This window comes from Patella vulgata, chromosome 4 (genome assembly GCF_932274485.2).
Source record: "Patella vulgata chromosome 4, xgPatVulg1.2, whole genome shotgun sequence".
NCBI lineage: Eukaryota > Metazoa > Mollusca > Gastropoda > Patellidae > Patella > Patella vulgata.
Window position 1 is genome coordinate 86,937,875 of NC_065882.2, and position 12,196 is coordinate 86,950,070.

Sequence of the window (12,196 nt, forward strand, 5' to 3'; positions counted from 1 at the left end):
ATTGGCTTCGTCTATCGTGGTTCTAGGAATCATATTCATTCTTCAAACAGAAATTAATGTATGAACGGCGATGAAGATATTTTTTCTGAAAATTTTTTCTGAAACCGGAAGCGGAAATATTTTACTCCTATTCTCGTCCTCAACATCCAGTATTTTCAATATTATTCACTCATTCAAATTATGTTTTTGGTTAATCGAGGATAAAATATTGCGTTGACAAATGAAATCACCTGGTACAATATTTGCCGATTTTAACCAATGAAATGGTATTTTACTGACGTTAGGTTCACTAAGCCGCCATTCAGGTTCGCGCGTTTTATCATCTGCTCAGGGAACTGAAGAAGAAAGTCTGCAATAAAGTACATTCGTTCAAACCTTTGTCTGAAATATGGCAAAAGTAAATGTTTTGAATGTTAATGTATTGGACAACCCATCGCCATTCGTGAACCCGTTTCAATTTGAGATAACATTTGAGTGCATTGAAGATTTACCTGAAGGTATTTTACTTTTACTGTTTGAGTATTTCTATTTATTATGATCTTTCTTTGCCTTCTTGACTTCAGTCAAATGACTCAAATGAAATATAATATGTTTCTCCCTAATCCGTCCAAACTTTTCAAATCGAGTGAAATCAAGTGGGATCAGCTAGATCTAGCCTAGCTTTAATTAGCAGCTACAAAATTAATGATTACGTTTTTTTAGTGCAGGCCCGGCGGAGTGGGGGGGGGGCTTTAGCCCCCCCAATAATTTGGCCGCAAGTACTCTTTTCTCCAGGTTATTGCGGCCCCCGGGACCCACGCCTATAAGGACCTAGGATGGAAGCCCCGCCAATCAAGAATTGCTTCCGCCGGCCCTGTAGTGACAAAGATAATCAAAATAAAAATGACAAGGGAGCCCCAGGGGGAGGGGAGGGGGGGGTACTCAGTGAGTAAGTTTGGTGTATTAACCAGTGTTAGCCAAGAAAGTTGATTGGGAATGTTTCAGCATGTTTTACCTACCGTATGTCAGTGAATTGTGATGCAGGGGCATGGAACAGTATAGTATAGTCGTTCATCATATGAAAATAAAAAACCGAGGTCCCATGTAAATAAAAGTTGACAATTGAAATTTGATGAAGAGTTTGCAGAAATACCACTGTCGGGGCAAAATGCCCTGCGTGGTTCCATTCTGTAGTTCGATTCAACGATAAATATCGTGCCAGCGCTATCTGAGTGGGCTATATATTTGTACTTTACTGCAAACCACTTTCATAATGTGTAAATATAGAATAACCAGTTTAATCCAGATTAGGCCTATTTACAAATGTTTATCTACAGATAGGGTTTAACGTCCTACTGTTGTTCTGTTAATGAAGACGGGACATACACCATACAATGTGCTATGAGGGAAACTTTACCTGGGCAGCGGCACTGTGGCCTACTCTTAAATCAAATTCAAACAACCAAGGGATCTTTTACATGCATGCCAAAGTTTACATGGGACCTGGGCCTTTTGTCCCATCCAAACGACTAGACAACTGTCCTTGTCAGACCACGTCAGAAAGATTACATGTCATTTCGCTCCCGTGTCATTTCGGACTTACATCATTTCGGACTCCAAAAAATATGTCCTCGACATTTCGGACTCGGACTGGTGACGTTTCGGACTCGGTCAGGCAACTTTTCGGACTCGGACTGGCGACGTTTCGGACTCAATAAAATCTGAAAAATTCTATGTATATATTTGTATACATAATAAAGAAATTAAACATTGTTAGTTGTGTTTTATTTATCCCATACAGACCTTAAGCCCGTCGTACACGAGCAAATTTTCTTTGACAAATGGAGATTTGTCAAATAAATTTGCTCGTGTACGAGAGGAAATTTGCCACATTTTCATTTGCCATATGAGATTTGACAAAAGCTGGCATGCATAGCTTTTCGTCAAATAAATGTGTCAAAGATTTGGAACTTATGCTCGTGTACGATAGGCCGTCAAATAAATTTGCCACAAATCTGCGCACGCATCTAAATCTATTGATTTCACTTTCATTTTTCGACGCAGAGGCAAATTTATTTACTGGCTTCGTACACGGTCAAAGAAAATTTGAAGAGACTGTCAAAGAAATTTGTTAAATTTTCTTTGATCGTGTACGACCAGCTTTAGGCACGTTATTTATCCCATACAGACCATACATTAATAACAACGGGAATATTTATTTGATGAAATAATAGCTTCAGTCGGGTATTCATTTATCTTATAAAATACTTTTTTTTCACACATTCCATTTGAAGTCATCTCTATTACGGTTTAAACTCCGATACTTATCTCGAGTGATGCGTATTGATAATAACAATAAAAGGAAAATTCATTACGTACCGGAATCACAGGTACGATGTTGCCATAAATCACAAGCATCACACCGGAGGCCTTATTGTCGTGGGCTTTGGCTATCAATAATCTCAGCTTGGTTTCAATAATCAACACCAGATTAAATACAAGTTACAGTGTTTTTATTTCATAATACAACAATGGTTTCACTAATCACTAGATTAAATACAAAAATCACCGATCAATACAGGTACAGATTAAAGAATCTGGTTTCACTAATCAACAAAAGGTAAGTAGCGGTGTTTTGGCGATCAATTATCGTAAATAATCTGAACTTTCCCATAAAAATACAGATTAAATGCAATAATCGCTGATCAGTTAAATAAAACAATAATATTGGTTTTACTTTCAAGTTCAATTGCGTATGGTCTGTATGGGATAAATAAAACACAAAAGGCAAGTATTAATTTCTTTATTATTATGATGGGCGCCGATCAGTTATAAATAAAACAAAACATAAAAGGCAAGTAATATTGGTTTTACTTCAAGTTCAATTGCGTATGGTCTGTATGGGATAAATAAAAGACAACTAACAATGTTTAATTTCTTTATTATTGTGAATGGTCTGTTTTTAGCCTCACCTAAAACGAAAGAAAAAACAGTTATTACAAATATATACATAGAATTTTTCAGATTTTATTGAGTCCGAAAAGTCGCCTGGCCGAGTCCGAAAAGTCGCCTGGCCGAGTCCGAAAAGTCGCCTGACTGAGTCCGAAACGACGTTTGTGTTGAGTCCGAAATGACGCAGGACCGAAATGACTTGCTACCGTCAGAAAATCCTGATCTTTTTCGACCAATGCAGGGATCGAACACACAACCTCAAGGCTAGCGAGCCAGCGTCTTACCCACTTAGCAGGCCTGAAAATAACGGTTTTAGATGTACCTGACAAAATGCCAGGCACTAATGAAACAGTACCGGACATTTTCAACTTAGTGCAGGGCATGTATTGATAATATCAATAAAAAAGACAAATCAGTGCCGGACAAAATGAGGTTTTGTGCCTGACAAAGCCTGAATCTGTGCCTGACATTGTCTGTGACAGGTGCCTTATTTCCAGGCTTGCCACTTAGCCACCATAGCTCCTATATATTTATCTACAGATGAACTATATTGTGTTTTACAATATTAGACAGTAGATTGTTTACTAATAGATTTTGTTTTCTCGTATTTTAGATTTAGAATGGAAATTAATATATGTTGGTTCAGCTGAAACAGAGGAACATGATCAAGTTTTAGAAACAGTTTTTGTTGGTCCTGTTCCAGGAGGACGACACATGTTTGTATTTCAGGTATTAAGTTTGTATGTCTTATCATCGAACTGGTCATTTAAAGCGAGAATTTCATATTTTCTAAGAAAGTCAAAACCTAATTATTTCTATGTCTTTTACTCAATAGGTTATCAAATCACTATTACATGTATACGATCATGGGCATTATTTCCCACCCTTAAAAATCATTGACACAGGAAATAATAACAAAATTACCTCCCTTGTTTTCCTACCCCCCATGGAATAGCTATGTTCAAACGTTTGAATTTGAAGCTGAAAATGATATTTTTGCCAATTTCTCAGCTGGCAATAGTGAATTATAGGATTAATAGGATTATTCTTTAACAAGGTAGGACTGTTTATGGATACCATCTATTTTAAGGCTTTATTTTAATAAATTTTAAAAATATAACTTAAAAATATGAAATTGTAGCTTTAAGATGATTCACCAGTCTGTATCTATGGTTACCTACTGAGTCACCTGTAACTATAGTTACATGTAATTCATTCAGTTCATCTGTAGATAAATAATTGTAAATAATCTGGATTAAACTGGTTATTCTATATTTAAACATTATGAAAGTGATTTGCAGTGTGCCTATTCTTTCCCATTCAATCAAATCTCTCCTAAGAACAGCAACATGACAGCCCTTCGTTTAATCTGGGGTATTCCCTAAAACTTTGGACAGTGATTTAATGTATTAAACGCAGTGAAAGTATTCTTCGTGTCCAAACAGTATTGTTTACATTGTAGCCATTTTGATAGCCTCGTTTGTCACGCAATTAGTTTTCTGCAGTATTCTGGTATGTACTGGTTAATTGGGCGTAATAAATTTCGTGGGTCGTGACGTAATGTTCCGTAATTATATTTGGAGCTCTGTTTAAACCCGAATTTTATTGTTACACAGTTATGTATTAGTTAATCGGACTATTGACCAGTCATAATTTGGAACAGATATTTGCTTTCATTACAGCAGTGTTGAATGGGATTAGGTCTAATCAAACGAAACACTGCGTGAAAGTATGTGCTTATGATATAATATATTTATGTTATTTTGTAGGCTGATCCCCCAGATATAACTAAAATACCAGTAGATGATGTTATTGGTGTGACTATTATATTATTAACGTGTTGCTACAGATCAAAAGAGTTTATCCGTGTCGGATACTATGTAAATAATGAATATGATGATCCCGAATTGAAAGAAAATCCTCCTACCTCAGTTATATATGAAAAGGTAAAAAAAATTCTCAAAAATGTCTGAAATTTATTCCAACAGTACCTTGATTACATTCATAGGTGCAGTTGATTATATTGAAGGATTGTCAGTAGGTGGAGTGCCACTGCCTAGGCAAAATTCCCACTTTTGCATTGCAAAATTGAGCTTTGCCAAACACTGTAACCTGGGTATCGTTTAATCTTGTGTATTTAGCACTAATTTCTTTCACATTTATTCAATATCCATATCTTTGATTAAAAATTTGTAAAAATCATTTAAAATCACCAAAAATCATCTAATTTGTACTTGTGTCCAGTTTAAAGCTGACCATTCAATTTTGATAATGAGTGTCGAATTTACAAGCGTTTAATTTCTTGATGACTGTTAAAAAATAAACAACCCAATTGATTATTGATGTATAATGGTCAGGAAATTAAATACTTGTATATTGGACAATCAATATCAAAATTAATGGGTGAGCTTTAAACTGGACACAAATACATATTAGATGATTTTTGGTGATTTTAAACAATTTTTACGAATTTTTAAACAAAGATTTGATATTAAACGAATGTGAAAGAAATTAATACTAGATAAATGATACCCTGGTTACAGTGAAAAGTCACGGAGCATATATAAAACAAGGGAGGTAATTCACTATTATTTCCAGTGTTGTTTTTTTAAAGTGCTAGAATTGTTCCTATTTAGCCTAAACACAGAAAAAATGATGTCTTGACTTTTATAGAAAATATGCTTTAAGATTCCTGTTATTCCTAAACTGACTATATGTTGTTTCATTTTACAATGTACGTATAACGAGGCATTTCATTTGCCTTGAGCCAGGTTGAGGAATCTAGCCACATGTGCTGTAGAACATAGTGGCTGCCATTGAGTCACCCTGGCGACAAGGAGTAGGGTCGTCGTCCGTCCTCACAGGTTTTCTCCTGGTCCTTGGGTTTCGTCCCACTGCTAAAGACTCGTACATCCCAGTAAATTATTAAAATAGAATTGAATCAAATATTAGTCCCGTAATGACCTAGTTTGTGTCAAGCGGATGTTAAACCCTGTCTCTCTTTCCAGGGTGGGTTTATAAATAGTAATCACACAATCGGTTATGCAACAACTCAAACACTGTCTACCCATCCCTGTTTTCTCAGTTGGAGGGGGGATGGGGGTGTTGTTGGGTGGTTTCCTCCCACTGCTGAAGACTTGTACGTACAAGCGAATTATTGAAATAAAATTGATGCATATGTTAGTCGTGCAATAGCCTAGTTTATGTTGAGTGCCCCCCCCCTTTCTCTGTGTAAAGTTTTATATTCCATGAAATTGTCTGCTGTATTTTTCAGTTACAAAGAAACATCTTAAACAAACCAAGGGTAACGAAGTTTAAAATCGACTGGGATGATAATACAGCTACTGTTGCTACTGGGGAAAATGGTGAAAACGTACCGCCAGTTGGAAATATAGAAAATATGGAGACAACGTCCAATCAGATGTGTGAACCTGCTTGTGCTCCACTTGGTGGTGCAAATAACTTTCAGGAGAACAGTAATAGCATCAGTATGGACACGTCTGTGAAAGCAATGTAACTGATGTTATATAGATGCGTGATGACAAGGTTTTTATACGTGTGACTGTATTCATCAATATACAGTGGAATAATTTCCTGTATTCTTCAATACAGGATGGAATAATTTCAGCTAAATAGTGCTATAATAAATGGGTCATATTTAAATTATAATACTGCAGCATATTGAAAACAGACAGATTGCATTCAATGCTGTTCGATTACATTCAATGGTGTCAGATTGCATCAGTATAAAAGCCTGTGCTCTGTCCGACATTTGAGAATCAAAATCCAACAAATTGAGAAAACAAACCAGATGTGAGAGTCTAATTATTTTGTGAAGAGGCAGTTCGAACATTGGGATTTCATTTCAAGTATTTGACTTAAAATTCAGAAGAAAGCATCTTAAATAGTAATGTAATGAAATGGGATTTAACGTCCCACGGTTCTGCTCCAACTGGGCTAATGAAGACGGGACACGTCTTAAATCTAATATACAATTATCCTGCCTCCTCTTACACCAGCAAATAAGTCAAATTTGTTTCCATATAGATTTGTAATTTGTAAAAAGCACAACTATTATATAATAGGTTGATGTGTGTAGAAAGACTTGTAAAGATATCTGGAACGGTTTGTGGAGAACCATCTGGAAACAAAAACCATAATTGATGGAGTTCATTTCAAGGATTTGCGCGGGATAATAATGAAATATATAAAAAAATATTTTTTGGAATGACACTGTTAAATTTTGTTTAGCATACACGAATATACGTTCATGTAATTACAAACGACGCACAATACAAATATTAACAAATAAAAGTTATATACAACCAAAAATAATGATCTCAACTTCGTGACAGTACGTAGGTTTGATGGCCGAATGGTTATCATACGATCTGTCATTGAAACAACTGGCAGAGTTTTTGATTCCATGGTTGTATGTGACAAGGAGTAGGGTCGCCTGTCCAACCTTGTGGGTTTTCTACGGGTTCTCCAGTTTCCTCCCACTGCTAAAGACCCCCTATGCGGAAGTGAATTATTGAAATAAACACTAACCATATGTTAGTCCCGAAATGACCTAGTTTGTGTCGAGTGGACGGGAAAACCCCATTTCAGTTCTTTCTTGACAGTACCCTGATCAGTTTAATAATTGGTTTTCCAAGAAAATTATCCATTGTAGATATTCATCTAGACTATTTTTGATAACAATAAATTAAAACTCATTTTATGTATAATTTGTAAAGAAAATACATTGTGTGGTTTACGTTAAGGTGTAAATTAATTTGGCTTGAAATATACATGTAAATGTATTATATCCAGAAAATTAAAATGACATGTACATGTACCCTAAAGCTGGTGTAATCATCTGCATTTTTAGATAATCAGTCATTGTTATCTAGGAGAATGATCACTCTTAAGCACCTGCCGGGCACCTGAAGGTCGACCAAGGGGAGTGGTTTCTCCCTCCCCTTAAAATTGAAAATCGCTCTCCTATACAAAGTCATGCAGGGTTTATTATTTTATGAAATCAGGAATGACCCCTTACATTGCCGTTATTGATCTTCAGAACCATACCCATACACACAAGTAATCACTCTTCTTAATTTCTAAATCATTCTTATCGAAACAGGGAGTGATTTTTTTAAGGGGGAGACTTTTGATTAAGTGGAGCTTTTGTCGGTTCTCCTAAAATACAAACGACGGGATATTATCTATTTTTGGATAATAATTTTTTTTCTTGGCTTAAAAACTACACCACTTGATAGTTACACATTAAAGGTAGCAAGTCTTTAACTCAATATCATCCACAGTCTTCGACATTGTAAACACGTCGTATTGGTCAATTTAAATCAACATTTATCTTATGATCATACCTTGAAAAAATGGGCTTTTGATATACATATACATGTACAATATTTAAGACAAAATAAAAAAAGTCTTGAAATAACCCTAGTTTTCAATCGCCATTTGTAATGAAGCGACTCGATGAATGAGGCTAAACATTTCCCACAGGAGAATACTGCCGACTGACATTCAATTTGGACTGATTTGAAATTAGAGTAAAAATAGAAACGATCGAATGTAAATCAGTTTATATACATTCATATTACATGATTATACATGTATGTGTTGCAACCCATTTGTGTCCATTTCTAGGTGCCAGGTAACTCCCCTTACATCCCACTTCTACTCGTTGCCACTGGTAACCTTTGATAAAACTGTCCTGTTTAATCGCAATACATGCTTAAAAGTATCCGTGTATCAGTAATGTACAGAAAGAGTACTGTTCATTTCTGATACACGTGTATCAGTAATGTACAGAAAGAGTACTGTTCATTTCTGATACACGGATACTTTTAAACCGTTTTAGATACCTATCAAGCAATCAGTAGCGGACGTTTAGTCCGATCCAGATCCGATCCAGATCGCAAATGAAGAGGATGGCTCTAACCAATGTACATGAAACAACTATTCAAAATCATAGTAACAAAACAAAATGGGGGGAACTACATGGCAGTTCAAAAACATATACAATGACATTAAATTAACATAACAACATATTACAAAAATCAATTATTATACATATTAATTGGCATCTATTTTATAATTTGGTTTGATTTATATTAATATGCAAAATATATATATTAGAATATTGAATAATTATTTTAATTAATTGTGATGATAGAAGGCGCAGTTCTCTTGCTGGACACTTCACAGGCATTGATAATAAGCAGGATGAAAAAAACGCCTAGAAAGTCATAAACTTTATTACAAATAAATTTCAACGGAAGAACCATCCGCCGATGCATACTTTCACCAGGAATGACCCACGTTTCGCATTTCCTTTACACTACATTTAATAATATCACAGTCCTCTACGCCATAGATAAGATGTTTTGAAGGTGTGGTCTAAACAAACACGTGATTGTTTTACGCTCAGAGTATCATAGCAAGACGCACGTGTAAATACTACTCAGGTCGTCTCTCCACAGCGAAATCATTCTACCATGAAATGTAACGTGAGGCTCAGAAAGGGATAAATAATGAAAGAGCAGAAAGTATTTGTCACTTTTCGGTTGAAACGACTCGATGATAAATACTATTTTTCACATGTTGGTTCACAATACTCGATAGAAATGTGATGTAAGTAACTTATTAGCACCTTTCCTCGGTGTATCGGTGAATATCAGGACAGTTTTGGTCGGGGGCCGCCTCGGCTGGGCCCCTCGACTAAAACTGTCCTGATATTCACCGATACACCGAGGAAAGGGTGCTAATAACTACTACTTACATGTATTTATGAAATGTTTCTCCTTGTCCGAACTGGAGTTTATTTTTTAGGAGTTTGATTTTTGGAAATTAAGAACTCGTAACTGATTGAATGAAGACAAGAAATGAAACAATATTTGCTCAAATAGTTCAGGAGATTGTAAATGTACATATATGTAATTAATTGTACTAGAATTAAATGTTGAAACAACCAAGTTTTACATTATCAGAAAAGAATACTTTGTACACCTTAAAGCAGAAGAATCAGTAAAATATTATGCAATTAGAATGCTAAGATAATGTTTCGTGTAAAATTATACATGTTTACTTAAAGGACATTAATGTTGTTTGTCATCTAATATGACCGGATGAAAACCCTTGTTAAACATACAGTACGCATGAGCTAAATATGCCTATTGTAGGTATTTCTTTAGGCCTGAAATGTTATCTAAATTATTAATTAGGTATTAATTAACATGAAAAGACCATAATCAACTCTCAATGCCATCTTATGTGTCCGATTTGAATCCGATTTTATCGTACTGACTTTAGTAATGATGATTGAGACTAGGCCTAAAATTCATTCGCTAACATCTTGGTTCAGAGTGTATCAATTTGACTGAAATTTTCAGCAAATTTGCTTTACATTATCTAGTTTTTAACTATTATAGTGAGAACTACATGTACATGTACCAGCTCTTTATCTAATATCCCATAATGCCCCTTTAAATCGTGTCGTGTTTTTGTGTTGTGCTTAATCACTAAATGCCAGTTCGGATTAGATTCTAGACATGCGCATGTTTTTGTTATTGTCTCCATGTTAAATGCATTTTTCAGAAAATGTTAAAAAAAAAGTTCTTTTCGCTGACATTAAAATGTAGTTAAATTGATTATTTTAACATTTAATTATGAAAATAAAATCATTATCCATGGTAAATCATCTCCCGGCTTTGATTGAATCAAATTAAAAAAAAAAAATAAACATCCCTTGAAAAGATTCAGCTCTGGCTGACTATATGCTGTTTATATTGTCTGTAATGGATACCAAGTGTTGACAGATTTTCAATTGCTCATATTAACTTTGTAAATAAGGAACAATGTTGTACAATTTATGGATACATAATTACTGAGTTTAATACTAAGCGACGTTTCGCAAGGATACTCCCCCTCAATTTTATTGATACACAATTACTGAGTTTAATACTAAGCGACATTTCGAGGAGGATACTCTCATCTTTATCAAGCATCGTCGACGAAATGTCGCTTAGTATTAAACTCAGTAATTGTGTATCAATAAAATTGAGGGGGAGTATCCTTGCGAAACGTCGCTTAGTATTAAACTCAGTAATTGTGTATCAATAAAATTGAGGGGGAGTATCCTTGCGAAATGTCGCTTAGTATTAAACTCAGTAATTGTGTATCCATAAAATTGTACCTTGTGTTAATATGTTCAATTACTAAATGCCAATCAAAAGAAAACAATATTGCAGTTTGTGGATTTAAAATCCCTCGAATGTTGATCAGAAACTTTAAAGGTTCATTATCCTCTTAATAATAATACAAATTATTTTATTATTTTATGCAACTGTTTGTTTATATTATTGGTAAAATATTTAATCCATAAATAAAACATTTATTACAGTTTTTTCTAAGTGAAAAACCGTTTTCTAGTTGTTATTTACCTTCTATATATATATTTGTGACTGTCGTTTGTCTGTCTGTTCGTGGTTGGCGGCTACACTAGGTCTGCCCCGAGTCTGAAATTTGGGGTATAGGGGTAGCTCGGACCAGGGAGTAATATAGGCCAGGTGGCGTTAGTCTACCACTTCCGGTTTCGGGGTTATGACCCCCGAGCGAAGCCGGGCAATCTTCTAGTATATAATAAAGGAAGTTCGTCTTGATTTTCTGGAGTGATTCCCCTTGTTGGTTGGTTAGTGCTAAATGATGAGGCCAGCTCAATTTTTCGTGATAGGTCACGAGATGTCAACAGGGTTAGAGCTAGACCTAACCCTGGACCTAGGCCCAATGCTTACCCTAACCTACAATCTCGCCAACAATCACATTTCGGCAACCTTGACAAAAACAGAGCTGGCCATAACAAATAGATTTGGCTCTTGTTGGTGGTGTTGGACAGAGGGTCTGGAAAGGGACAATGTATAGTCGTTCGTATGGGACAAAAAAGCGAGGTCCGAGGACCCATGTACACATTAGCATGCACATAAAATAACCCTTGGAAGTTAAAATTCGATATAAGAATACATCATAGTGCCGCTGTCCGGGCAAAACTTCCCTCATAGCACACTGTATGGCTTATGCCCGTCTCATTTAGGACATTAACCCCTACATGTATATGAAGTGGTTGTACATCAGAAGGAGTAGGTTTGCCTGTCCAACTGCGAGGGTTTCCTTCGGGTCCTCCAGTTTCCTCCCACAGCTAAAAACCCCTACAAGCGAATTATTGAAATAAAACTGAACCATATGTAAGTCCTCTCTCTCTCTC

General features: G+C 35.6%; 1 protein-coding gene across 1 annotated transcript; it reads left to right on the forward strand.

Moving 5' to 3' along the window:
- The first annotated feature begins 268 nt into the window (after positions 1-268).
- LOC126819170 (histone chaperone asf1b-B) lies at positions 269-11,340 on the forward strand. Its single transcript, XM_050547047.2, has 4 exons — positions 269-497; positions 3,545-3,660; positions 4,701-4,877; positions 6,206-11,340. The coding sequence occupies exons 1-4, from the start codon at positions 389-391 to the stop codon at positions 6,446-6,448; spliced, it is 645 nt and encodes a 214-aa protein (XP_050403004.1). The 5' UTR covers positions 269-388; the 3' UTR covers positions 6,449-11,340.
- Positions 11,341-12,196: the final 856 nt, after the last annotated feature.

Excerpts from the sequence above, each read along its gene's own strand:
- LOC126819170 (XM_050547047.2), top strand. The coding sequence starts at position 389 with ATGGCAAAAGTAAATGTTTTGAATGTTAATGTATTGGACAACCCATCG. Across the intron at positions 498-3,544 it reads CATTGAAGATTTACCTGAAG|ATTTAGAATGGAAATTAATA; the intron begins GTATTTTACTTT and ends CTCGTATTTTAG. Across the intron at positions 3,661-4,700 it reads GACACATGTTTGTATTTCAG|GCTGATCCCCCAGATATAAC; the intron begins GTATTAAGTTTG and ends GTTATTTTGTAG.